General features: G+C 66.8%; 4 protein-coding genes across 13 annotated transcripts; 3 read left to right on the forward strand and 1 right to left on the reverse strand.

The window, feature by feature from the left end:
• Positions 1-295: 295 nt before the first annotated feature.
• PTPRN (protein tyrosine phosphatase, receptor type N) lies at positions 296-9,316 on the forward strand. Of its 2 annotated transcripts, XM_015290088.4 has the most exons (23): positions 296-420; positions 1,976-2,026; positions 2,155-2,268; positions 2,459-2,564; positions 2,642-2,840; positions 2,933-3,245; positions 3,362-3,478; positions 3,559-3,626; positions 3,713-3,987; positions 4,073-4,159; positions 4,237-4,316; positions 4,540-4,604; positions 6,111-6,323; positions 6,413-6,622; positions 6,699-6,846; positions 6,950-7,023; positions 7,175-7,252; positions 7,422-7,541; positions 7,693-7,859; positions 8,307-8,360; positions 8,464-8,528; positions 8,604-8,677; positions 8,765-9,316. In XM_015290088.4, the coding sequence occupies exons 1-23, from the start codon at positions 330-332 to the stop codon at positions 8,834-8,836; spliced, it is 2,841 nt and encodes a 946-aa protein (XP_015145574.2). In that variant the 5' UTR covers positions 296-329; the 3' UTR covers positions 8,837-9,316. The 2 variants fall into 2 exon arrangements, with proteins under 2 accessions (XP_015145574.2, XP_025008204.2); XM_025152436.3 differs by lacking the exons at positions 8,307-8,360; positions 8,464-8,528; positions 8,604-8,677; positions 8,765-9,316 and adding an exon at positions 8,058-8,259.
• Positions 9,317-9,500: 184 nt separating this feature from the next.
• Positions 9,501-15,359, reverse strand: DNAJB2 (DnaJ heat shock protein family (Hsp40) member B2). Of its 8 annotated transcripts, none has more exons than XM_046944109.1 (10): positions 15,126-15,359; positions 13,106-13,195; positions 12,382-12,491; positions 12,232-12,285; positions 12,004-12,120; positions 11,820-11,909; positions 11,581-11,686; positions 11,410-11,480; positions 10,908-11,129; positions 9,501-9,978 (listed from the first exon to the last, which is right to left on the reverse strand). In XM_046944109.1, the coding sequence occupies exons 1-10, from the start codon at positions 15,191-15,193 to the stop codon at positions 9,968-9,970; spliced, it is 939 nt and encodes a 312-aa protein (XP_046800065.1). In that variant the 5' UTR covers positions 15,194-15,359; the 3' UTR covers positions 9,501-9,967. The 8 variants fall into 8 exon arrangements, with proteins under 8 accessions (XP_046800065.1, XP_046800064.1, XP_046800066.1 ...); XM_046944108.1 differs by having other exon boundaries at positions 12,004-12,123; XM_046944110.1 differs by lacking the exon at positions 15,126-15,359 and adding an exon at positions 13,869-13,928 and having other exon boundaries at positions 12,004-12,123.
• A 1,392-nt stretch (positions 15,360-16,751) lies between these two features.
• On the forward strand, positions 16,752-19,763 carry TUBA4AL (tubulin alpha 4A like). The gene is made up of 4 exons (XM_015290093.4): positions 16,752-16,807; positions 18,002-18,224; positions 18,379-18,527; positions 18,714-19,763. The coding sequence occupies exons 1-4, from the start codon at positions 16,805-16,807 to the stop codon at positions 19,683-19,685; spliced, it is 1,347 nt and encodes a 448-aa protein (XP_015145579.2). The 5' UTR covers positions 16,752-16,804; the 3' UTR covers positions 19,686-19,763.
• A 1,707-nt stretch (positions 19,764-21,470) lies between these two features.
• On the forward strand, positions 21,471-24,331 carry TUB4A (tubulin alpha 4A). Of its 2 annotated transcripts, NM_001396637.1 has the most exons (4): positions 21,471-21,545; positions 22,270-22,492; positions 22,936-23,084; positions 23,282-24,331. In NM_001396637.1, exons 1-4 carry the CDS (start codon positions 21,543-21,545, stop codon positions 24,251-24,253), a joined length of 1,347 nt encoding a protein of 448 aa, NP_001383566.1. In that variant the 5' UTR covers positions 21,471-21,542; the 3' UTR covers positions 24,254-24,331. The 2 variants fall into 2 exon arrangements, with proteins under 2 accessions (NP_001383566.1, XP_040559768.1); XM_040703834.2 differs by lacking the exon at positions 21,471-21,545 and having other exon boundaries at positions 22,386-22,842; positions 22,916-23,084.
• Positions 24,332-24,962: the final 631 nt, after the last annotated feature.

Consider the following 24,962-nt stretch of genomic DNA (forward strand, 5'->3'; position numbering starts at 1 on the left):
TGCGCGACGACACACCCTCTGGAGGCGGGGTTTGTCTCGGGAGAGGCCGTGATTGGCGCGCTGCTCGGCCGTCTCTCCCCGGAACGCGACGTCATTGGCCTCGCTCTACCGGAGGGGGGCGTCAGCCTCAAACGGGGGGAAATAAGTCGCGGCCTCCGATTGGCTGCTGTGCGAGGGGGGGCGCGGCGCGGCGGCGGCGGGGCGGGCGCCATTGGAGGGGCGGTGGCGGTGGGCGGGGCGCGCGGCGCGGCGCGGCGGGGCGCGGGTTGGCGGCGGCGGCGGCGGGGGCGCGGCCGGTGGGTGCGCCATGGTGCGGCCGTGAACGGAGCATGGGGCGGCGGCTGCTCCGGGCGCTCCTCTGCCTCCTCCTCGTGGCCGGCCGCGGGCTGCTGCGGGTCGGAGGCGCCACCGCCGCGCACGGTGAGAGCGGGGCTCCGGGAGGGGCGGCGGCACCGCCCGGCCGGCGTTCCGAGGCTATCGGGTGGGGCAGCGGGATTGCCGTAGGGCGGCGGACGGGTGCTGCGGTGCCGTCACGACGCGGAGGGCCCGGCCCCGGTAACGGGAGAGCGGCGCCGTGCGTCACCCGCACCGGGGGCGCCTCTGCCCGGGCTGCTGGGCTGGTGAACGGGATGCCCCCGGGCGCTCCTCTGGCTGCGGAGTTGCAGCGCCCGGCGGGACGGAACGGGAGCGGGGCGATGCTCTTCCGGACACCCAGCCTGACGGGCGCTGCGGGGCCCGGCTCCGGGGTACAGCCGCGAGAATGGGGACCGGGGCAGCGTCACCGCGCGGTGGCTTCCTGCGGGACCCCGGTGCCCTTTAGCTGCCCTCCGCCGGCAGGCGCGGCCCGGGACCCGGAGCGAGCCGGTACGCTCTCTGAGCGCTCCAGCTCGGCCCGCGTCTCCCTTCACGGAGCTCTGGGGGTATCGGGGGCCCTTACCGGCAGCAGGGCTGCAGCCCCCCCGCACGGGCCCGGCGGCCGCTGACTCACTGCCGGTGGGCAGGTGCCGCTCCGTCCATCCGCCCCCAGGCAGCGGACCGCTGCAGCCCCCCAGCCGAGGTGGGGAAGACCGCCACCCGCTCCCCGGGGTCGCCCCGCGCGGTCCTGCCGTGCCCGGGAGCGGCTGCGGCCGAGCCCTGCCCGCTCCAGGTTTCCTCCCCGGCGCGGAGCGGGGCTGCCCGGCGGGACGCGGCTCCGTCGCTTCAGCACCGCGGACAGCGCCCGGCCCGCCGCCCGGTCCCGGCGCCCCGTCCCGGAGCCCCCCCGGTGCCACCCGCGCCTCCCCGTGCCCCGCGCCTCCTTCCGCTCCCACCCTGGGGAGGTGGCGCGGGGCAGCCCGCGGGAACCGGGGTTTTGGGGACCCCCTCCCCACTTGCCCCGGCGCGGGCTCGGCGGGCCCCTCCCTCCCCTCCCCCCGGTTGTTTTCTCGTTCCTTCCTCGCCATCCGGGGCTGAGTCATCGCTTGCTGCCGTCTCGCTGCTGACGGTCTTGGACCGAGATGCGGGGGGAGGAAGGGGGATGCTGCCCCCCAAAAGGGGTGGGGACCTCATCACACCGCTGCATGTGCGCCTCGGGGCCCCCCGTGCTGGGAGAGCGGATTCCCCCATGCTGCAAGGTGCAGGGCCGTGCCCTCATCTCGTAGTGCCACATATAGCAGGGCGAGAGACGATCCTGCAGCTCGCTGCCCCCCTAGCTCTCCCTTCCCCGCTGCCAGCACCCCGCAAAGCTCCAGGCTCCCCCCTTCCCAGAGCCAGGAATAGGCTGCGCTCAGGGCCCCCTGCTCAGCTTTGGGGATGAGGAAGGCTGCTCTGAGGCCCTGCCCTGGGCTCCCCTACTGCCACCCCGCTGCACCCCCCTGGCACTTCCCTACGGAGCAGTCACCGAGCAGGTGGCTGCCCTACTAGTGATGGGCAAACCCCACTGAGCCCCCCTTGCTGACCGTGCTGGCTTCTGTCTGTCTGTCTGTCTGCCCCCCAGGCTGTCTGTTTGACCGGAGGCTGTGCTCCCCGCAGGAGGTGTGTGTGCAGGGTGAGTGCCTACAGAAGAGCCCCCGGTCCTGCTCTATCCGAGGTGGTGCCTTGTGGAGGGCAGCAGGACAGGAGGCAGGTGGGGCTGCTCCACCTATTCCTCCTCCCCACCTCCCCGCTCTCTTGCAGATGGGCTGTTTGGGCAGTGCCAGGTGGGCTCGGTGCAGGACAAGCCCCACTTTCAGGTCACCTCCCCTGTGCTGCAGCGCCTACAGGATGTCCTGCGGCACCTCATGGCACAAGGTGAGGGCTGGGGAGGCACGGCCGTGGGTTGGGCAGCATCGTACAGAGGCACCACGGGGAGCAGGGATGTTTTGGGAACTGGGCTGGGGCAAGGAGGGACTCGGCTGGCTCTAGGAGGAACAGGGATGACCTCAAGCACAGAGTAGCCCCCCCCCCCCACCCCAGTATCTCATGACCCCCTCCACCACAGGGCTCTCGTGGCAGGATGGCATCACACAGTACGTAATCTCACAGGAGATGGAGCGCATCCCCCGCCTCCGCCCACCGCCCTCGCTGGAGCCCTCACCCAGGGACAGGTAGGGCAGGGTCTGGTGGGGGGCACAGCAGGGCTGGGGAGCTGTGCCCAGGTGCCATCCCTCACTGCTGTCCCAAGGTCCCTGCCCATGCGCAGCTCCCCCCGGCGCACCCCACTGCCCATGGCCCCCGGCCTGCCTGCAGCCCAGCATCTGGGGCAGCCCCCACCGCTGCTGCCCTCTGGCCTGGCTCAGCGCTACCTGGAGCACCTGCTGCTGCCCCCGCCGCCCCAGCTGGGCTACGAGGAGGCCCTGCTGCACCCCTACTCCTACCACAAGGTACGCGGCAGGGCGAGGATCCTCTCACAACCCCTTCTCCCTGTGCTGGGGTGTACAGTAGGTGCTGACCCGAGGCTGTGGTTTGGTTGCAGTTTGGCTACCAGGACACCACGCACCAGCTCCCAGGTGGCTCGGCCAGGCAGGGTCCCGATGCCGCCTCACTGCTGGTCCGCGGCCTGTATGGGGCTGGCCCCATGCCCTCCTACAGCGGGCAGCCAGCGGCAGAAGGTGGGCACCTCTTCCAGGATCTGGGCCTGCTTGCACTGCCCAGGGAGAAAGCTGCCCACGTGGACCCGGCCAGCACCAGGCCCCTGCACGGTGTGCGGCTCCCAGGTGACTACAGGGATGTGGGGCAGCGGGATCAGGCAGCACCCGTGGCTGCCCGGCCATCCTCTGCACAGACAGGTACACATCCCTTGGGCTTGGGGCTCTCCATCCCATTTGCCCTCTATCCCCCAAAACCCCAACCCATGGCCCCACTTGGGTGCAGAGCTCTCACCAAATGCCACATCCCCTTGCAGATGCCTCCCTGAAGAGACTGGCCTCCCTGCTGGCTAGCTACGGGCTGGGGCTGCCCGAGCTCAGTCCCCAGCAGCTCAGCAGTCTCTCTGCCCTTCTGCAGCTGCTGCAGAGCTCCGGTGAGCGGGATGTGGGGTCCTACAGTGCTGGGTGTGGGGTGCTTGCCCTCCTTTGGGATCCCCATCCTTCTCTTTCCCAGGTGCCGCCAGCCCTGAAGCACCCACAGCAAAGCGGCTCAGTGCTCAGCAAGGAGCTGCTGGGCCACAGGTGGGCTGCATGTGCGTGGGAAGAGGGTGTAGCCTCCGCAGGGGACTCCTCAGGGGTCCCAGCACCTCCCTGTCTCCCCTCTGTAGGTGTCGGAGGGGGACATGCAGCACGGAGAGGAGCCAGTGCCACCCTCCTCCGCGGTGCCACCTCCCAGGGTCACAGCCAGCAGTGCCCCGGCACAGGGGCTGGGGGGCCGGGCAGCCACCTCGCCAGCTCTCCAGGCCCAGCCACAGAGGGGGCACGGAGGGGACGAGAGGATGGCGGTGGAGAAGAAGAGCAACACAGAGGCGAAGGACGGTGGTGGGGCGCAGCGGGGCACACGGCCGCCCGATGAGTACGGCTACATCATCACGGACCAGAAGTGAGAGTGGGGCCGGGGCACTGCGCAGACCCCATCCCCAGCACTGGAGCCGTGTGCCCCCCTCACCCCACCTCGTTCCCCGCAGGCCGCTGGGGCTGGCTGCCGGCGTGCGGCTGCTGGAGCTCCTGGCCAAGCGCGTGCACCTCTCCACCACCAGCTTCATCAACATCAGGTGAGGGCAACACAGTGCTGCCTGGGGATGGGATGGGATGGGCTCTGTGCCCTGCTCTCACCCTGTGTCCCCCACAGTGTCGTGGGGCCCGCGCTCACCTTCCGCGTGCGGCACAATGCCCAGAACCTCTCGCTGGCAGATGTGGCCAACCGGGCTGGTGAGTGCTCAGGTTGGGGATCCCTCCTCCTACACGCCTGTTTCCCCTCTTCTCCAGGGGCTGAGAGGGGGAGTGGGTCTCAGGAGCTCCCACCATACGTCCCAGTGCTGCTGGCTGAGCTGTGGACCTGGGGCATGGTGGGCAGCGCTTGGGGTGTTCTCATACTCCTGGAGTTTCCTTGGCCAAAGGAAGCACCCTGCTGACTGTCTGTCCCCATCTGCAGAGCAAATGAAGGCAGAGCTGGAGGCTGAGCTGGGCCTGAAGATTGTGCAGACAGGAGTGGGAGAGGTAGGACCATAGCATGGGGGAATTAAGGCTGGAACGGGGCTGCAGGGAACTGGGAGCTGTGGGGTCTGCAGATGGTGCTGGGGCCACTGATGGCCCCACGTGAGGCTCTGATGGGGGCTTTATGTTGGGAGCATTCTGTTCACACCCCACAGCACGATGTTGTCTGCGGGTTTGGGGCACTTAGCTCTCAGTAAAACACAAACCCGTGGGGTCTGAAGGCATTTCAGGAGGACATCCCCCTCCATTCAGGACTTGGCTCATCCCCAGCCTCATTTCCCTTCAGTCTCTATTTATGGCTGGGCACGCCATCCCTGTGCTGAGCACCCTGGGGACCAGGCAGGGAAAATGCCATCGTCCCTGCAGGGAGCAGCGCGGCAGCTGGAGGCAGGGATGGAGCAGCAGCCATCTGCTAGGAGAGAGCCTCCTTCCTCTGCTCCTGTGGGCCTCAGGAGCCATCCCATGGGGGACAAGGACAGGGGCAGAGCCTATGTTTGCAGCTGGGGAAGGGCACAGCGAACCCCTGGGCCAGGGTCCTTATTCCCACCCTCCTACCCCCGCTCCTACCCCGGGGGGGGGGGGGGGGGGAAGACCACCGAGGCAACTAATCTCCATCAGCCCCATGCACAGCATTGCAATGGCAATGCTTTTTGATGTGACAAGTGGCAGGAGCTGGGAGGGATGGGTCTGCAGCCCTGGCAGTGCTTCCCTAATGAGCAGGGCTCCCCAGAAGGGGTTGGTAGCACCGAGGGGTCCTTGTGCTGAACACCCTCAGGGCAGGGGACAGCAAGCGCTGGGCCTGGCACTGCCCCAGCAATGGGGGCAGACAGCAGGGGCATCCCCAGGCAGTGTAGGCGATGATGATGATGATGATAACGATGACGCAGCGTCCCCTCGGTAACCTCATCAGGCCCATGGCCAATGGGAAGCCGAGGCAGTGAGGTAATGCAGGGCTTTGGCATCTCATTGGGTGCAGAGTATTTGGTGGTGGGGCTGCCCCAGCATCCTGCCCACCCCTGGCTCTGGGGAAGGACCCTGGGGGGCTTGGCCTTGGGTGTCTCGGTCTCATCCGGCGAGGGCTCAGCACCCTCCTGTGCCAGCATGGGGGCTGAAAGGCTGAGGAGGGTCTGGGGTTCAGGCTCTTGGGTTGGGTCAGGCAGGAGCTCACTGAGCCCAGGCTCTGAGGGCCCCCACCTGCCCTGCAGCCCAGCAGGGCTGGGAGGCAGTCCCTGGTACTGGGAGCAGCGGGTGGCTGCTGCATGGGCTTGTCCAAGCTGTGCACCTCCTGCACCCCGAGGGTCAGGGCTGTGAGCTGTGCCAAGTGTAGGCACAAGCGCCCCGTGCAGGGACACCGGCTCTGCCCCCGCTGAGCTGAGGAGTGGCACAGCTCCAAGCATCCTCCCTCTGCTTTAGCCCCCGCATCCCCAAACACAGCGTGGGATGGGTTCTGTCCCACACCCCTCCCCGTGCAGATGCCTCACTCTAACCCTTGCTTGGCTCTTCCTGCAGCGGAACGAGGCGGCCGTGTACCCGCGCCCCTCTCACTTTGGGGACGGCTTCCACTCGGTGCTGCTCACCTTCATCGCTCTGGCCTGCGTGGCCGGTGCCTCCATTGCAGCCGCCGCAGCCTTCTGCCTCCGGCAGCACGCCAAGCAGCGGGAGAAGGAGCGCCTGGCCGCCCTGGGGCCCGAGGGGGCCGCCGACACCACCTTCGAGTACCAGGTAGGGATGCGGTATGCTGCGTCTGCACCTCTGTGAGTACAGAGGGGGGGCCCGTGGCTGAGGACCGGGGCTCTGCCCGCCGTCCCCAGGAGCTGTGCCGCCAGCACATGGCCACCAAGTCGCTCTTTGGCCGTGCCGAGGCCCCTGCAGCACCGGCAGAGACGTCGCGAGTGAGCAGCGTCTCGTCGCAGTTCAGCGACGCCCCGCAGCCCAGCCCCAGCTCACACAGCAGCACGCCGTCGTGGTGCGAGGAGCCCGTCCAGTCCAACATGGACATCTCCACCGGGCACATGATCCTGGTGAGCCCCCCTGGAGGGGCGTGGTCCCCCCAGGCTCCCCCCCCCGGTGCCGGGCTGACCTCTCTCTGCATCCCAGGCGTACATGGAGGACCACCTCCGCAACAGGGACCGGCTGGCCAAGGAGTGGCAGGCTCTCTGTGCCTACCAGGCTGAGCCCAGCGTCTGCTCTGTCGCCCAAAGCGAAGCCAATCTGAAGAAGAACCGCAACCCGGACTACGTGCCCTGTGAGCGCCCCAGGGCTGTGCTGCGGGGCACGGAGATGCTGCAGGTGCGGTATGGAGTGCCGCCCTCGGTGCTCACCGCCTCCCCTGCGCTCCTCTTCCCCAGATGACCACGTGAGGATCAAGCTGAAAGCCGAGAGCAACCCGTCCCGCAGCGACTTCATCAATGCCAGCCCGATCGTGAGTTGTCGCTGGGGTCCCCCCCCCGGCTCCAGGGGCAGCAGGAGCTCCTTTTCAGCTCCGCCGCCCCCAGAGCATCCCCTGCTCCTCCTGCTGTCACGCACCCCCTGGCCCAACGACACGCAGTGTGACGCCCCCTTTCCCCCTCCAGATCGAGCACGACCCGCGGATGCCGGCTTACATCGCCACGCAGGGGCCGCTGTCCCACACCATAGCCGACTTCTGGCAGGTAAGTGTCACCCAGCGGCGCCAGCGTGCGGGGACGGGGGCATTCCCCGTGCAGCTCTGGAGCTCCTGCACCCCGGTGACGCTCGCTGTGGTCCAGATGGGTCACGGCAGCTCGGCCACCGCGTTCGGGCCGTCACCCAGCGGTGACGGCGGTGGCGTTTGGCGCGCAGATGGTGTGGGAGCACGGCTGCACCGTCATCGTCATGCTGAGCCCGCTGGCCGAGGACAGCGTCAAGCAGTGCGACCGCTACTGGCCGGACGAAGGCTCCTCGCTGTACCACATCTACGAGGCGAGTGCGGGCCGGCAGCGGGGAGCGCCCCGCAGCCCCCGTGCCGGGGGGGGGGACGGCGAGCATCGCCCCGCTCCAGCGCTCGGGGCACGGCTGCGCAGGGTCCTCCGCTCGGTGCTGACACCCGCGGGGCCGCCCCTTCTCCGGGCAGGTGAACCTGGTGTCGGAGCACATCTGGTGCGAGGACTTCCTGGTGCGCAGCTTCTACCTGAAGAACGTGCAGTCGCAGGAGACCCGCACCCTGACGCAGTTCCACTTCCTCAGCTGGCCGGCCGAGGGCATCCCCGCCACCACCCGGCCCCTCCTCGACTTCCGCAGGTGGGTGCCGGCCCCGGGAGGGGGCACGGCGGGGTCTGAGCGCGGTGGGCGCGGCTCGACCTGGGGGTCGGGAGCCGGCGGTGGCCGCGGCGGGGGGGGGGGGCGCCTCCCGTCCGCCCCGCTCCTGCGCTCTGTCTGTCTCTGTCTCTGTCTCTGTCCCCGTCTCGCAGCTGCCGGCGTCATTTTTGTGATTTGCAGCTAGTAATCTGGCTCCAGTTGCATAGTCACAAAAGTGATCGTTGGCAGCCGTGCCTGCCGCACGGAGCGTGCCGGGAGCCCAGCCGGGGCCGGACCGCAGCCATCCCCGCCAGCGCCGCTCCCCCGGGGGCTCCCGCTCCCGGCCCACGCTGGGAGGAGGCGGCGGGAGCCCCGCACCGGACCCCGGTGCCCCCTCCCAGCGCGGCCCGACCCAAGCAGGCGCTGACCCGGCGCCTCTTGTCCTTGCAGGAAGGTGAACAAGTGCTACCGGGGCCGCTCCTGCCCTATCATTGTGCACTGCAGGTACCGCAGCGGGGGGGTGGGGGGGAATGGGGGGCGTGGGTGGGGGGCTGTGCGGCAAAGGGCCGGGCCGGCACCCCCCGCCGCGCTTCTCTGCGTCTTCCAGTGACGGTGCGGGCAGGACCGGGACCTACATCCTCGTCGACATGGTCCTGAACCGCATGGCCAAAGGTACGGCACGGTGCGGTTACCGCTGGGAAGGCGGCGGTGGGCTCAGCCCTCACTTTCCTCGTGCCCCCGCCCTAGGTGTGAAGGAGATCGACATCGCCGCGACGCTGGAGCACATCCGCGACCAGCGGCCCGGCATGGTGCAGACCAAGGTACCCCCGGCCCCGCCGTGCCGGCTGGCCCTGCTGCCCCCGCCCCGAGCAGGGGCTGCCCAGCCTCACCCCGCTCCGCTCCCCCAGGACCAGTTTGAGTTCGCTCTGACCGCCGTGGCTGAGGAGGTGAACGCCATCCTGAAGGCGCTGCCGCAGTGATGGCGAGGACCGCCCCCCCCCCCCCCCCCCCCGCCCGCCCCTACCTTCCCTCTCGTCTCCCTGCCGTCCCCCTGCCCTCCGGCTTCGAGCGCGCTCCTGGCCCTGTAAATGCTGTCTGTGCTGCTGGCTCTGTTTTTTTCCCACCCCTCTCCTCGGGCTGCAGGGCTCAGCCCTCTGCGTGCCCCGTGGCGTGCAGCCCCTTTGCTCCCACCGCTGCAGTGGGGTGAGGGCTCCCGTCCCCTGCGGCGGAGGTGAAGGGCGGCGATGCTGGGCGTGTGGCCGTGGGGACCCCTCTGGCTGCTCTCCCGCCCCCGTCCCTGTGCCCGTGCAGGGGGCAGGAGTGGGCGGGGGTCCTGGCCCTGCCCTGTCCCCTCCGTGTCGCCCCCACCTCGTCACTCGAGCAGAAGAGAAATTTCTAGAGAAATATAATTTTGTATCTTGATGTGAATAAAGTTCTCGTGTCACGTTTGTGCAGCTGCAGCCGGGCCTGGCCTCTCTCTGTGTCCGAGGGAAGGGGGACGTGGCGGTGGCAGCATCCCGTGGAGCCCAGGGCCTCGGGGGGGGAGCAGGAGCGCAGCAAAGCCCAGGCCTGACCCCAGGCAGGGGGATCCCGCACCTCTTTTGGGGGCTGCCCCCATCCCAGAGAAACCCCACGTGCAACAGCTCCTGCAAACAGGTTTATTGACTGCTGTAGGCAGATGGGGTTTGGGGGGGCTGTGGGTGTGTGGTTGGAGGCAGAGGCTGGCAGCGTTACCTTTGCCCTGGCTGGCTGCCCCTCGCTGCCTGCCACAGCCCCCTGTGCCCCCGAACCTCACCTCGGGGAGCAAGCCCTGCACCCCCCCAGCAGCCAGCTCGGGCTAAGCTACAGCAATCCCTGCTCTAGCCCCCTCTCACCACCCCCTCCCCAGCACCCTGTGGCGCACGGGGCACGCTCAGGGTCCACCCTTCTAATCCTATGGGTCTTGCTCGGCCACACGCGCTATCCATCCCCATCCCCGCCCCCGCTATATCCCATGGAGCTGGAGGGTGCTGGGGGAAGGAGGTGGCAGGGGGTGGCCGTGCAGGGACAAAGCGGAGTCCTCTGTGCCTCCGTGGGCGAGCGGGCGTGCACGGTCCCCGGGCGCAGCAGCCTCAGAACACACCTGGGGAGACAAGCGGAGGGGGGGACACAACATGACTGGTGAAACCTGGTGCTGGGAGCGCGTGGCAGCCAGCTGGGATGGAGGGAAAAGGAAGGTCCTGGGAGGAAAGCCAAGGCACTGTACAGCTGAGCTGCACCCGTCTTCTGCGCGGGAAGGGGGTGACGGCCACGGGAAACAAGGGGGACGGTGCCCCCAGCCAAGGCAGGTGCCCCTGCGGGGTGTGCAAGGAGTGGGAGAGAGCAGGCAGGGTTCTGCAGCAGGAGGGACGGAGGAGGTAAAGGCAGGAGCAAAGGCATCCACCAGACACAAGGCACCAAGCAATGTCCGCGCACCTCTCCTTGCAAGGAGGAGCCCCCCACAGCCCCCCAAATCTGAGGCAGCAGTGAGAGCACCGGCCACAACCTCTGCATGGATGCGGGGAAGGCAGAGAGAGGGGAACTCCTCTGCCCACGTCCCGCAAATGCTGGGCACAGAGCTGCCCATCCTACAGAGCCCGACCAAGGGCCTTTCTTTCAGCAACCAGGCTAATCTTGGCCGCCCCCCAGCACCAGGGCTCCTCCCAGCCACCCTCCAGCCTCGGAGGAGCAGGGAGGCAGGGCAGGACTGACCCCCCCTTCCATTGCTGTGGGAGACAGCTAAGCCACGGGCAGGCACTCATGGATCCTTGCTGCAGCCCTGGCACCTCGTTCTCTTCACAATGCCCTACAGAGAGCCCTTCCCCCGGGGGGGCACAGCCCCTTAACCCCATGCTCACAGCAGGCGGCAGTGCCACTGCTTCGCCTTAGAGGCAGGTTTACGCCCTGGTGTTGTGGGGCTGCCAGCCCTGGGGGGCTCCCGTTCTGGCCCCCCCCGAGGCCCATGGGCCGCACTGGTGGCACGGGGGCCAGGGCTGCCCCCTGGAGCCGGAGGGGCGCTGGGGCCGTGCCCACCTGCTTGGTGGTGCCCCGCGGCCTCCATCTCAGAGAGGCTGTAGGCCATGGCCAGCTGCAAGTCCTCGTCTTCATCCTCGCTGTCCGTGTAGAGGCAGATGGGCGAGGAGCTTGGGGGCTGCTGTGGGGCGGGTGGTGGGGGCGAGGGGGGTCGTGGGCTGGAGAAGGCTTGCTGCTCCCGCCGGCTCAGCTCCAGCCCCAGCGCCATGTCGTCAGGGACGCCTGCAAGGAGAGTGGGGTTAATGGCAAGGGATCCCAGCCCCAACAGCCTCGGTGCCCCTCCCGCTCAGTGCAGCACAGCACAGAGTCGAGTGCCCACCAGGGCTTGGGGCTGGGCTGGGAGAACGATGGCTCTGTGTGTCTGTTCCACAAAGCTTGCACGGGGCCCCGTGCGTCCAACCCCAAAACCAAGCCCGGAGGCAGCCCCCACGGCTCCCACCAAGGAGGTCCCCAAAGGGTGAGGGTGCTGGAGGTGACGTGGCTCGGTGGCACCGCTGCTTACCATCGATGTGGATCGACTTCAGCTCCCCGTCCTCCTCCACTTCCACCCGCTCCCGCCCGTTCTCAATAATCCTGCAGGCAGACAGATGGGTGGGCAGAAAGACAGGCAGACGGTCAGCCAACAGCCAGGCACTGCGGCAGCAGCAGCCCATGCCAACGAGGAGGTCCTCACCGCTTTGTGGTGATACGCCGACCATTAACAAAGGTGGTGGAGGTGGAGACGGAGCGGAATCCCAGCCCCGCGTCGGCCCCCGAGCTGAAGGACGAGGCGAAGAAATCTGGAGGAGGGAACAATAAAGTAGCACCTGGGGGGCACGGGCACGTGGGGTGGGAGGGTGGCAGGGATGAGCCTTGGGGTTCCGAGCCACGCCGGGCCGTGGGTGCTGAGCCCAGGCACTCCGTATTCCTTACCTGAGGATCCAGGGAAGGTAGAGAAGAAGTGTCCCCCTCCGTGGTGCCGGGGGCCAGCACCCCGCAGCTCAGAGAAGGGCAGCATCTCGTCTGGAAGGCAGGCAGCCCCCATCAGCATCGACCCCGGGGCAGGCCGATGGAGCCCCGTAAGCGGCCCCCGGCCCCCCTCCCACCCCACACGCACCGAAGAAGTCAGCGAAGGGATCCCTGCCACCAAAGAACTCCCGGAAAACGTCGTGAGCGCTGCGGAAGGTGAAGGTGAATTCAGGAGCCCCAGCATCGGCCCTGGAGCCCCCCGGCCCTGCTGGAGGGAAGAGACACGGGGTTGAGCGGGGAGCTCGCGTGTGTGTGCAGCCCCACAGCCGGGTCTCCACACGAGGCCGTACCCACAGCCCCCCGTCCTCCTGCTCACCTGCCCCCATGAGACCCTCTTTGCCATAGCGGTCGTAGACATCGCGCTTCTGCTCTGGAAGAAAGAGAAGGGTGTCAGGGTCAGCAGCCCCAAGGGCCGGGGGGGAAGGGGAGGTGGGGGGGGGGCTGTGACAGCACCGCGGCCTCTTACTGTCCGACAGCACTTCGTAGGCCTCGGCGATTTCCTTGAACTTCTGCTCGGCGTATTCCTTGTTGTCCGGGTTTTTGTCTGGGTGCCATTTCAGCGCTGCCTTCCTGTACCTGCGGCAGAGGCACAGTGAGCGCCGGGCGCACGGCAGCCAGCCAAGCCTCGCCGAGCGCTCACAGCTCCGGCCGTGGCGGCGGCAGCATCTCTCAGCTCGCTTCTCCCACCCCCCAAATCCAAGCCAGCCATCGCTGCCACAACACCGATGCCCGCGTGCAGCCTGGCAGCTCTGGGCACCAAGTGGGCAGAAGAGCTCCTTTCCCTGCCTCCGCAGCTCATTTCTGCTCCTGCCCTCCGGCCCGCAGACCCTCCCTCAGCCGCACCCCAGCGCAGTTCCCCCCACGAGGCGGGACGAGCAGATCCACGGCGCGCACGGGCCCGGGCAGCGCTCCCGCCGCCAAGGACTAACAGATCCCGGGGCCGTGCCGGGCTGCGCCGTGCCGCGGGACAGCTGGCAGCCGGCCACGGCCGTGCCGGGGTCACGCCTGGGCTCTGCGAGCCGCGTCACCGCCCAGAGCGCAGCCGCACGGCCGCACACCGCTTCCCTCCCGCTCGGCGCTCGAGCCGGGTCAGGGCTGCGTGCCGCGGCGCGGCTCCCGAAGCCGGTCCCGCTCGCCGTCCTCAGCCACCCCCGCGCCCTCCGAGCCGCGGCCGCCCGGCACCGACTTACGCCTTCTTGATGTCGTCGGCCGTGGCGTTGCGGCTCACGCCCAGCGCTTCGTAGTAGTCCACCATGACGCGCGGCCGTCCCGCGGGGTCGCTGGGGGAGGAACGGCGGTGTCAGGCGGCACGGAGCGCGAAGGGGCGCCGCGCCGGGCCCGGCCCTCCCCCCGCGGCCCCCTTCGGCCCCGGGCACGGCGGGGCTCAGAGCTCCCCGGCACCGCAGCCCGGCGGGCAGCATCCCGCTGCCGGCTCCGCGGGCGCCCCGCGTTACCTCTGCGCTCGGCCGTGCCCCGCCGAGTGCCGCCCGTCCCGCAGCGCAGCGCAGCGCAGCGCAGCCCTCCCGAGCCGCAGCCGCAGCCGCAGCCGCCCCGCTCCGTCCGCGCCGCGCCCCGCGAGTGCCGCAGCCCCGCGATAAGGCGCTTAGCGCCCGCTCGGCCTTAGCGGATTAGCGGCTCGGGGCCGGCGTTTGCCGTCACGCACCGCGGCCCCGACCCGCGGCCCGGGCCGCATCCGGTGACGGCAGCGGGGGCCGCGGCTCGCCCTGCCCCGCGCCGGGACGTCGACGCGGCGCTCCGGAGCCCGCGCGGCTGCTGGAAGTTTCCGCCGCGCCCCCCCGCCGCCGGGACCGGGCCGCCGGGAGGGGACGCCGCTTCGCGGGAAGGGCCCGGCCCCGCGACGGCCCCGCGATCGCCCCGCGCGCTCCGGTCCGCCCGACGCGCCCCGCGCCCACCTGGCAGCCCCCGCCGCAGCCGAGCCCACCCCGCCCGCACCGGGCCGGCGAGCCGCGTCCCCCAGCCCGGGCCGCCGCGGGGCCTGGAGGCGGGTTCAGCGGGGTGACGGGCGTCGGCCGCGGCCAATCGCGGCGCCGCTACGCTGTGACGTCACGAGCCGGGCCGTCGCGGGGCCGGGAGGCGGCGAGCGCGGCGGGGCCGGGCCGGGCTGCGGCGTGCGGCGTGCGGGGGGGGACGGCCCGTGGCTCCGCGCCCGGTCAGCTGCGCTGCCCGGCCCCGCTGGAAAGGCCGCGACGCGGAGCGGCGACGGCAGCGGGGACAGCTGGGGTGACTCAGCGCTTTGCCGTCCCCGCGGGGGGGGGGGGGGGGGGGACGCGGGCGCCCGGTGCCTCTCCTCCTGCGGCCGAGGGACGGCCCGTGCGCCGCGCGGCCGCGGGCAGCAGGGGGAGCTCCGGGCCGCGGCAGGGAAGCCCTCCCTCCCCGCGGTGACGGCTGTTTTCAGCCCGACCGCGCCGCGCCTCGGGACGTCCGCGTGCATTGGTGCTGCGGCGCACCGCGGCCGCTGCAGAGCGGTGTCCGACGCCGGGCCGGTCCCGGCTCCGCGCAGACCCAGCGGCGGGGGATGGCGGGGACCGTTAACGGGCCGGGATGTTTTAGAGCTGCCCGACGAAAAGGACGCTTTGTAGCAACGCGTTCATTTGGGCATGTGGAGGAAGGGGCTGCTCCGCAAAGCGCTGAGCCCAGGTGCCTTAGGGGTCCGCGGCCCCCGGCATCCCAGCGGGTGACGGACATCCCCGCGCGTCCCTCCCGTTAACTGTTTCGCCCTGAAATCCACCAGCGCTCGGCCAGCCGCCAGCACCGCCTTTCCGCCGTTAACAATGCCGCAGCAATCCCCCGGGACTCCGGGCTGCTTCCTCTGTCCGACGCCACGCACAGCCCCCCTTACGTCTCTCCAGACCCCCCTCCACGTGCACATCGCCCTCGCACGCGGCTGCCAAGCCATCGGGGGCTCTGGTTCACCCCAAAACCGGGGGGAGCAGCTGAACGCGCAGGGCTGTGCTGCTGGGGATGGGGAAGTCAGCTCTGATTCTTGCCCCATCGCTGCTGCCCCACGCCGGCGCGCTCCTCAGCATTGCGTCAGAACTGACCGCAGCCCTGTTGCAAGCCCTGACCACTTGTGGCACGGGAAGGCCTGCAGGCCCGGGGACGGGCACTCGGCCGCGGTCCGAAGCCCCTCCAGAGCCCCCCAGGAGCTTTAGCATCACCTGCCCGTACAGAATTCAGTGCCACCAGTACCGGGAGTACGGGCGCCGCTCATCTGCCGGCTGCCTGGGGGCACCTGCCTCACCCCGGAGCCCCGACATGAAGTCATCGCCATCAGCCAGACGAGCTCTGTTCGCTGCCGTGGGTGTGCAGCCGCTTTTCCCGGTGTGTGAATGAAGAAGGGAGGTGACACCCGGCCGGCCCCCGAGCCAGGGCGGCTGCTCACCGAGGGCCGGTCCCGACTCGCCCCTGGTAGCCCGGCACGTCGGGGATGAGCACAGCTTCGTCCCTGGGAGCGCCTCCCTGCCCGGTGAGTCAGGGCTTAGGGCTGCAGCGAGGTCTGGAATTACCCTCATTGTTCCGCACGCAGCAGGCATTTCACAATTCTCTTCATTTCGTCTGAACCAGCAATTACACGGCTTCAGCTCAGCTCCAGCGCAGAGAGCCCACGGGGCACAGCAGCGCCAGGACACTGCTACAGGAGGAGGACGGGCAGCAGGCAGAGCCGCATTTTGCTCCCTGCGTCCCCGCGGCGCGCGGGGCTCCGCCACCTGTGCCGTCTCCAACCTGCTGCACTCTTCCTTCCATCAACAGTTTGCTTTTTCACCGCAGCTCTCTAGCAGGATGGTGTACGAACAGATCCAGGCGCCTCCTGGAGAAGCTGCACACCCTTTCACACCTCGAGGTGCCAGCAGCTTGTCGTACAAACCCTGCAAAGTCGGGGGCAGTGCTCGCTGCCCGGCTCTGCCGCTCGTGCTCCAACCTGTGCTGCAGACTGTTTGTGCTATAAACGCCCCAGAACTGATTGGCACAGGGCAGCATGGAGCCAGGAGACACCCAGCACCAACCCCTTGGCATCTGGGAGGTATTTCAGCCAGCACCTCCGCGAAGATTTTCGTGGGGAAAGTGGACCCCGCCACTCCGTTTCACACAAATTAGCTTACGGGGCTCAATTTTTGATGCCTCAGTTCTCCCAGCCTCCCTCTTGCTCACGGACTGCATGCATCAGCATGGGCTGTGCTATCTGCAGATCTCTGAGGTCACCCAAAGGACGTTTATGGCACGGGGCATGTAGGCATTTCTGGAGTCACGCAGCCGCCACGGCACCCTGTGGTCCAGCAGCACTCCCAACCTGGGGCAGCACTGTAGAAGCGGCAGCTTTTCCCACCAGCTCAGTGAGCTCCACCTTGCTCGTTTAGCCCAGGCAACTCAGCAGGGCTCCGGGAGTGCTGATAGGCTCTGGCACAGCCTTCACAGCAGCACCACTGCCTTCAGTGAAGGTGACACTGGCCAGGGTGACTCAGGGACAAAGAAGGGCCGTTGTGAGAAGGTCATTTCTGTTCAGCTTTCAGCGCGAGCTGAGGGATGACAGCACCTTTCAATGAAAACTCATTAGGTCAGAGGCTGGGCCAGAGGCAGGGCTGGCTCCGCATCACACTGGGTGCCGCAGGGTGTTTTAGGATGGACCAAGCATCGGTGAGGTCACAGCGAAGAGCCAGTGGGCCCCCTTCGAGGCAAAACTTCATCTGAACAAACGCACGCAAAATATATATGCGGATCTATGCAAATTTATGCAATGCAAATAGAATAGGCGGGGCCGCCCGCCCCGGAGCGGGGGTGCCACCCCCGGTATAAGGCAGCAGCGGGGCCGGGCTGGCCGAGCGGAGCCGCGGCGGTTCGGGCAGAGGAGGTGTGCGACAGCGGCAGCCAGCATGGTGAGTGCCCGGCCGGACCCCCCCATCCGGGCCCCCCGACAGCCCGGGAGGGGCCCTCCGGGGCGGCTGCGACCACCGCGGTGTCCGTGCAGCCGGGGTCCCGCACGCGGTGTGCTCCCCTGTCCGTGCCGGGCTGCAGCCTTTCCCAGGCTGCTGTGCTCGCTGTGCCCTAAGCAGGGGGACATCGGCGCGGGGAGAGCTGCGTTAAGGCTGAACCCATCCCTGCTCCTCCTTCTGCACCCTTTAACAGCCACGGCGCCCGCAGAAGCATCGTACTTCCCGTGGCCGTCCCGAAGCGCTGACAGCAGCAGCGGTGCCGGCTGCGTGCTCCTGCTTTCGTGTTACAAAAGCCGATGGAGCTTCTGGGGGCGGGGGGGGGGAGGGAAGAGGGGGGGTGAGAGATTGTTACTTTGCTCCTTTGCTCCTTGTTCCTCAGCTTTGGGAAGGACGGTGAGAGCCAGAAGTCCGTCTCTCTAAGGCTGCCGAGGGCTGGTTTCGCTATCCCTGTCCCCTCTGCCTCCGAGCGGCGCTGAGAGCACCGTGGGTGCTCCCCTCGTGTGGCTGTCGGTGCTGCACCCAGTGCACAAAATGGCCCCACCGCCTTCCTGCCCGCTGACTCACAGCGGGGCACGGAGCGCTGGAAATCCGGTTGGGTTTGGATGTTCTGCCCGATGACACATCCCGGTCTTGGCAACAGCAGGACCAAGACGGAGTTATTTTGGTGCTTGTCAGGAGGGCTGCAGCCCGTGGGGTGTCTCACCTGGAGGGAGGGGTGCTGCAGGACGGATCTCAGCCCGTTGCTGGGGGACTCTCTTGCATCATCAGCCTTTGGTTGAGCTGCAGCGTGCAGCGAACGCCTCCCACTCCAGAGCTAATTTAGGGAAGTGGAGCCTCCGAGCATGGCAACCATTCACTGCTGCAAACTAGCCCCTTGCCAGGCTCTCGTTCTCAATGCTATCACATCCACAGCTCCCAGGGCACAGGCAATGCTCTGCCATCACAGCCCTGCTCTGGAAGTAGCAGATGGACAGGGGCCATGCCAGCTGCTGCGGGGCTCAGCCTTCCGACTGTGCGTATTCGTGAAAGGAAGGAGATGCTCCCTGGGTGCTCCCAGGGCTGTTGGCTGTAGCAAAGCAGGGAATGTGCTGCACCTGTGGTCCCCACTGAGCTCTGATCCTGCCTCCCCCTCCCCAGCGCGAGTGCATCTCCGTCCACGTCGGCCAGGCCGGCGTCCAGATGGGCAACACCTGCTGGGAGCTGTACTGCCTGGAGCACGGCATCCAGCCCGACGGGCAGATGCCCAGCGACAAGACCATCGGTGGGGGGGACGACTCCTTCACCACTTTCTTCTGTGAGACCGGCGCCGGGAAGCACGTCCCGCGGGCCATCTTTGTGGACCTGGAGCCCACTGTGATCGGTGAGTGCTGAGCTTGGGCTGCGGGGCACGGGGTGCAGCGTGGCGGTGCTGCTGGCAGGCACATTCTGCACACTCTAACTGCAGAGTAACCCAGGGCCTCCTATGACCTCTCCCCATGGTCAGTCACGGCTGACGTTGTGCTCACCTCTCCTAGATGAGATTCGAGGAGGGGTCTACCGGCAGCTCTTCCACCCCGAGCAGATGATCACTGGCAAGGAGGATGCTGCCAACAACTATGCTCGTGGGCACTACACCATCGGCAAGGAGATCATTGACCAAGTGCTGGACAGGATCCGGAAGCTGGTGGGTAACCACAATGGGGAATACGTGCCCCTGCACTGAGCTGCGTCATGGTGCATGGGGTGGGAACAAGAAGCGAGCCTGCTGTGCACAGGGAGTGCTCTGCAGCTGCTCCAGCAAAGCTCTAAAACTTCCCTCCAGCAAATGTCGGAGTGCAGAGCAATCTCACTTACCTCTCTCTCTCTGCAGGCTGACCAGTGCACGGGCCTCCAAGGCTTCCTTGTGTTCCGCAGTTTTGGAGGTGGCACTGGCTCAGGATTCACCTCCCTGCTGATGGAACGACTCTCCGTTGACTATGGCAAGAAGTCCAAGCTTGAGTTCTCCATCTACCCGGCCCCACAGGTCTCCACCGCTGTGGTGGAGCCCTACAACTCCATCCTCACCACACATAGCACCCTGGAGCACTCAGACTGTGCCTTCATGGTGGACAACGAGGCCATCTACGACATCTGCCGCAGGAACCTGGACATCGAGCGCCCAACCTACACCAACCTCAACCGCCTCATCAGTCAGGTTGTTTCCTCCATCACCGCCTCTCTGAGGTTCGATGGGGCACTCAACGTCGACCTCACTGAGTTCCAGACCAACCTGGTGCCCTACCCTCGCATCCACTTCCCCCTGGCCACCTACGCCCCAGTTGTTTCAGCCGAGAGGGCTTATCATGAGCAGCTGTCGGTGGCTGAGATCACCAACTCATGCTTTGAGCCGGCCAACCAGATGGTGAAGTGCGACCCTCGGCACGGCAAGTACATGGCGTGCTGCCTGCTGTACCGCGGGGACGTGGTGCCCAAGGATGTCAATGCCGCCATCGCCACCATCAAGACCAAGCGCAGCATCCAGTTTGTGGACTGGTGCCCAACTGGTTTCAAGGTGGGCATCAACTACCAGCCGCCCACGGTGGTGCCGGGGGGAGACCTGGCCAAGGTGCAGCGCGCCGTCTGCATGCTGAGCAACACCACGGCCATCGCCGAGGCGTGGGCGCGCCTGGACCACAAGTTCGACCTGATGTACGCCAAGCGCGCCTTCGTGCACTGGTACGTGGGCGAGGGCATGGAGGAGGGGGAGTTCTCCGAGGCGCGGGAGGACATGGCCGCCCTGGAGAAGGATTACGAGGAGGTGGGCCTGGACTCCTACGAGGACGAAGAGGAGGGCGAGGAGTAGAGCGGCCGCCCAGCGCGGGACCTCGCTGCTTTCCCATGTCACCTGCGGAAACCCTTTGCAATAAACCGTTTGAGAACCTCCGTGTCTCCCAGTGACCCCCCCAGCTGAGCTGGTTTCTGGCCAGGTCAGGTGTGTGGCGCGTGCTTCAGTGCTGCTGCTGCTGCTGCTATGCTTCCTCCCTGCGTGCTCTGCTCCTGCTCCGGCTACCCGTGCAGCTGAGCCCTGCACTTGTGGCTGAGGACAGGATGCACACCACGCTCTGGGTACATCCCCAGCCAAAGGGATCAGGGGGAATTCTTATGATGTGATGGGAGGAGCAGCAGGCTCAGGACCTGAAACCAAAGGGTCTGTCAGAAGAGGGGAGTGGGTTCCCCTTGGGGAAGCCTGCAGCAGTTTTCAGTCTTCTCAAAGAGATTTTGTTTTGTGTGAGCAGGGATTTGGGAAGGCACCCCAGGAGGCTGAACTCAAAAGGAAAAAATGGTTAAAGTAGGAACAGCCTGTCCATTGCTTTTTCTCATGCTGGAGCTGATGCCAGAGGACTTCAAAGGATCCCCAGTGGCTTTGGTGCCGTTTTGTACCTTTCCCATGGTAGCTTCTAGGGGTGCCATGGGCACATTCTATTGGAACAGCTTCCTTCTTCCCTACTGGGGGGGGGGGGGGGGGGGGAGGGTTATTCCTGGCCCCAGGGCCTGATGCTGTTTGTTAGGTGGGGAATTGCTGATGCCAGCACTGGGGCTCCATCACAGAGCATCCCTGCTCACTCCCAGCCTGGCTCTGCCACTCTTGGGGCACATAGCAAGCACTGCCTGCCCTGCATTGACCCCGTGCTGCCCAGCACTCACCAGTCTGAGCATCAGCTCCTTCCTCCAGCTGCAAACAGGAGATTTATTTGTGTTACCCATTATCCAGCGTGCCGGGACCAGAGATTAATTTTCCCTGCTTAACACTAATGCTCCAGCTACACTGACCCCCAGGGACTGTCCTCTGCTGCCCTCCTCCTCCCAGCATGCACCCATGCGTCCGCTGGAGGGGAAAGTGTGAGCCAGCAGTGGGCTGCAGCGAGTGCTGGAGCAGGGCCAGGCACTGCATCGCTGCGCAGAGCAGCTCCTGGCACTGCTCCTCGTGCCTATGACCAGAGTCCTGGGCTCAGACTGAGCCATGCCAGCTGCTCGGGGTGGAATTTCTGCCCCTCATGCTGGGCACTACTTCCAACAGCTCCTGAGCTCTGAGCGCTGGGCAAGGAAGGACCCTTCTCTTCCAAGAGTAATTCTGCTGCTTTGGCACCATCTCCCTGTGCCCTCAGAGTGACCTGACTACTGCCAGAAGTGCACAGTGGTTGCATTTGTGTCCTGTTCCTTCTTTTTCTGCAGGTTACCCTGCACCCCTGAACTACACATCCCTGTAGGGAGGACCCAGCAGTGCCCCTTACCGTGCACAGCAGAACCCAGAGCTCGTGGGGAGCTCTAGATCCCAACAGAGCTTGCAGTGAGGGGAGGCTGGTGGGGGGACTGTTGAAGAGCTGTGTACTTCCTCCTGTGGCTGATCCCCGCGGGCCTGCAACCCCCTCCTGATACTACAGTTCCCCTACTGGAGGCAGGAGAGCTACCCCACTTCCCCCACTTTAGGGTTTCTCATCCCCCCTGCCAACCGTGCAGAGGCTCAAACAGCCCCCAGCTACCTTCCTAGGAGGCCCTCCCTCTCCGCATGCAAACACCCTCCCCAAATAAAGGGGCGTGGCTCCAGCAGGCCCCTCCCCCCTATATGAGGTTCGCTGCGGCGGGGATTGCCGCAGCTGCAGCTCCGCACCGAGCTCCGCCGCACCGAGCAACCGGGACAGCCCCGGCCCGCAGCCGCAGCATGGTGAGTGCGGGCCGGGCACCGCGCGCTGGGCACGGCGGCGGGGAGGGAGCCCAGACAGCCGCCCCGGTACCGGAGGGGGGAGGCACGGCGGAGCCGCTGTGACGCACCTCTTCCCTCCCCGCCGTGACCTTGGCCGGCCCCGCCGGCCCCTGCCCGGGGGCTACGTGCCCCCGCCGGCCCCTTCCGCCCGGCAGCCCGGGGCGCCCCGGTGTCCCCCAGCCGCCGCAGCGGGTTGCGGAGAGGGGGTGACCCCTCCGGTGGCGTCCGGTGACCGACGGCCGCGGACGGACGGGGACAGCTGCCGGGCAGGGGGGAGGCACGGGCCGGGCACCGGGGGCGCGGGCGGGGGGCGCGGCGGAGCTCTCCCCCGCTGCAACGGGCCGCCCCGCCGGGGTTGTCAGAGTAGGGGGGGAGGTTCGCTCCGCTCCGACGGATCCCGGCTGATCCCGCAGGGTGCGAGCGGCGGCGGTGCGGGCCGGGGCCGATGGCCAAAGAGGGCGATGGGCTCACCGTCGGGCCCGGCGCTATATTTAGCGGCGCGGTGCCCTTCGTCTCGCCGGGATGAGCCTGTCGCTGTCCCTCCCGGCAGCTGCAATCCTGGCGCACCCCCAGCCCTGCCCGCTGCGATGCCGCGCTGAGGCACCGTCCCCGGCAGGCTTTGCAGCGCGGAGCTGGCCCGTAGCCCTCAGCGATGCCCAGTCTGATCCTGCCTCCCCCTCCCCAGCGCGAGTGCATCTCCGTCCACGTCGGCCAGGCCGGCGTCCAGATGGGCAACACCTGCTGGGAGCTGTACTGCCTGGAGCACGGCATCCAGCCCGACGGGCAGATGCCCAGCGACAAGACCATCGGTGGGGGGGACGACTCCTTCACCACTTTCTTCTGTGAGACCGGCGCCGGGAAGCACGTCCCGCGGGCCATCTTTGTGGACCTGGAGCCCACTGTGATCGGTGAGTGCTGAGCTCGGGCTGCGTGGCACGGGGTGCAGCCCTGGGTGGGCAGCAATCAGCCGGGGCGTGCATTCCTGCATCCTGCACCAGGTGTAACCCCGGGAGAAGCCACGAGCCTCCACACCAGCTGTCGGTACCGGAATGTCCTAGAGGCAGCGGGGCCGGTAGTCTGTGTGTGTGCACGGAGAGAAACCAGCCCGACCGGCACTGCGGCTCTGGCTGTGTCACAGTGGCCGGGCAGCTCCCCGTGAGTGGGAGAAGCTGAGCTCCCGTGCAGGGAGGCGGCAGCAGACTCCGCTGGCAGAGAAACCTGGCACCTGCATGGCCCCACTGACGTACGGTCCTGGCAGGTGGAATGGGAGGAGGATGAGGGATGGGCGCTTGGCTGTTCGGCAGCCAGCTCAAAGCCTTCGCCGCCCTCAGCCTCCTTTGCTCTCTCCTAGATGAGGTGCGGGCTGGGATCTACCGGCAGCTCTTCCACCCCGAGCAACTCATCACTGGCAAGGAGGATGCTGCCAACAACTATGCCCGTGGGCACTACACCATCGGCAAGGAGATCATCGACCAAGTGCTGGACAGGATCCGGAAGCTGGTGAGTAACCACAAACTGGGATCACATACATCTGGCTGGGCTAGGTTGTGGTGCTGGGGCTCGGAGCCTGACTGTGCCAAGAGAGGGATTTGCAGCTGTCCATGTCAGGGATGGAACAAGTCCTGAAGGACTTCCAGAGTCAGATGTTGACAGGAATATCTGTGGCAGAGGAATCTCATGTTTTTCTCTCTCTGCAGGCTGACCAGTGCACGGGCCTCCAAGGCTTCCTTGTGTTCCACAGTTTTGGAGGTGGCACTGGCTCAGGATTCACCTCCCTGCTGATGGAACGACTCTCCGTTGACTATGGCAAGAAGTCCAAGCTCGAGTTCTCCATCTACCCGGCCCCACAGGTCTCCACTGCTGTGGTGGAGCCCTACAACTCCATCCTCACCACCCACACCACCCTGGAGCACTCAGACTGTGCCTTCATGGTGGACAACGAGGCCATCTATGACATCTGCCGCAGGAACCTGGACATCGAGCGCCCAACCTACACCAACCTCAACCGCCTCATCAGCCAGATCGTTTCCTCCATCACCGCCTCTCTGAGGTTCGATGGGGCACTCAACGTCGACCTCACCGAGTTCCAGACCAACCTGGTGCCCTACCCTCGCATCCACTTCCCCCTGGCCACCTACGCCCCTGTCATCTCTGCAGAAAAAGCCTACCACGAGCAGCTGTCGGTGGCTGAGATCACCAACTCGTGCTTCGAGCCGGCCAACCAGATGGTGAAGTGCGACCCTCGGCACGGCAAGTACATGGCGTGCTGCCTGCTGTACCGCGGGGACGTGGTGCCCAAGGACGTCAACGCCGCCATCGCCACCATCAAGACCAAGCGCAGCATCCAGTTTGTGGACTGGTGCCCAACTGGTTTCAAGGTGGGCATCAACTACCAGCCGCCCACGGTGGTGCCGGGGGGAGACCTGGCCAAGGTGCAGCGCGCCGTCTGCATGCTGAGCAACACCACGGCCATCGCCGAGGCGTGGGCGCGCCTGGACCACAAGTTCGACCTGATGTACGCCAAGCGCGCCTTCGTGCACTGGTACGTGGGCGAGGGCATGGAGGAGGGGGAGTTCTCCGAGGCGCGGGAGGACATGGCCGCCCTGGAGAAGGATTACGAGGAGGTGGGCCTGGACTCCTACGAGGACGAAGAGGAGGGCGAGGAGTAGAGCGGCCGCCCAGCGCGGGACCTCGCTGCTTTCCCATGTCACCTGCGGAAACCCTTTGCAATAAACCGTTTGAGAACCTCCGTGTCTCCCAGTGACCCCCCCAGCTGAGCTGGTTTCTGGCCAGGTCAGGTGTGTGGTGCGTGCTTCAGTGCTGCTGCTGCTGCTGCTATGCTTCCTCCCTGCGTGCTCTGCTCCTGCTCCGGCTGCAGCTTGCTCCCCGCGCAGGTAAGAGCCCCCGGGACTGCAGTGCTCATCCCACACTGCTCGCCAATCCAGGCAGGGTGGGTACCGCCTCCTCCTGTGGATAACCCTGCATCCTGCTTGGAGCCCTGAGGAGCAGATTCTGTCCGAGCAGGTAAAAACTGTGGCTGCTGAAACATCTCCATGTGTGCAGCCAGAGGGGTAGGTTGGATAGTCAGGAAGATGAGTGCTTGGAGCGTTGGGAAAAGCCCAGGGCATATCCGAGCTCTGCAGTGCAGTGGGTGCACGTTGCAAGGGCATCTGGCGCGGAATGAATCCCTGTGGCTGTTTTACTACTGTGCTGTGCTGAGAGGATTAAAGGAGGGGAACGCTCCCTATGAAACCACTTGGCTGCCTCTCTTTCTTTCCCTGCTGCGGGCAGCCCGACTGCTGTGTGTCTGCTGCTCCCCTCCGGCTGCTGGTGCTCATAGTGCCATCCCAGGGCTGTCTTTGCCCCCCTGCAGCAGGG

This window comes from Gallus gallus, chromosome 7, assembly GCF_016699485.2.
Source record: "Gallus gallus isolate bGalGal1 chromosome 7, bGalGal1.mat.broiler.GRCg7b, whole genome shotgun sequence".
Lineage (NCBI taxonomy): Eukaryota > Metazoa > Chordata > Aves > Galliformes > Phasianidae > Gallus > Gallus gallus.

Coding starts and splice junctions, on each gene's coding strand:
- TUB4A (NM_001396637.1), top strand. Junction 22,493..22,935: donor CCTGGAGCCCACTGTGATCG/GTGAGTGCTGAG, acceptor GCTCTCTCCTAG/ATGAGGTGCGGGCTGGGATC. Junction 23,085..23,281: donor TGGACAGGATCCGGAAGCTG/GTGAGTAACCAC, acceptor CTCTCTCTGCAG/GCTGACCAGTGCACGGGCCT.
- PTPRN (XM_015290088.4), top strand. CDS start 330: ATGGGGCGGCGGCTGCTCCGGGCGCTCCTCTGCCTCCTCCTCGTGGCC. Junction 2,565..2,641: donor GAGCCCTCACCCAGGGACAG/GTAGGGCAGGGT, acceptor TGCTGTCCCAAG/GTCCCTGCCCATGCGCAGCT. Junction 3,627..3,712: donor AAGGAGCTGCTGGGCCACAG/GTGGGCTGCATG, acceptor TCCCCTCTGTAG/GTGTCGGAGGGGGACATGCA.
- DNAJB2 (XM_046944108.1), bottom strand. CDS start 15,193: ATGTCGGGGCTCCGGGGTGAGGCAGGTGCCCCCAGGCAGCCGGCAGAT. Junction 12,286..12,381: donor CTACGAAGTGCTGTCGGACA/GTAAGAGGCCGC, acceptor TCTTTCTTCCAG/AGCAGAAGCGCGATGTCTAC. Junction 11,130..11,409: donor GAAGTCGATCCACATCGATG/GTAAGCAGCGGT, acceptor CTCTCCTTGCAG/GCGTCCCTGACGACATGGCG.
- TUBA4AL (XM_015290093.4), top strand. Junction 18,225..18,378: donor CCTGGAGCCCACTGTGATCG/GTGAGTGCTGAG, acceptor CACCTCTCCTAG/ATGAGATTCGAGGAGGGGTC. Junction 18,528..18,713: donor TGGACAGGATCCGGAAGCTG/GTGGGTAACCAC, acceptor CTCTCTCTGCAG/GCTGACCAGTGCACGGGCCT.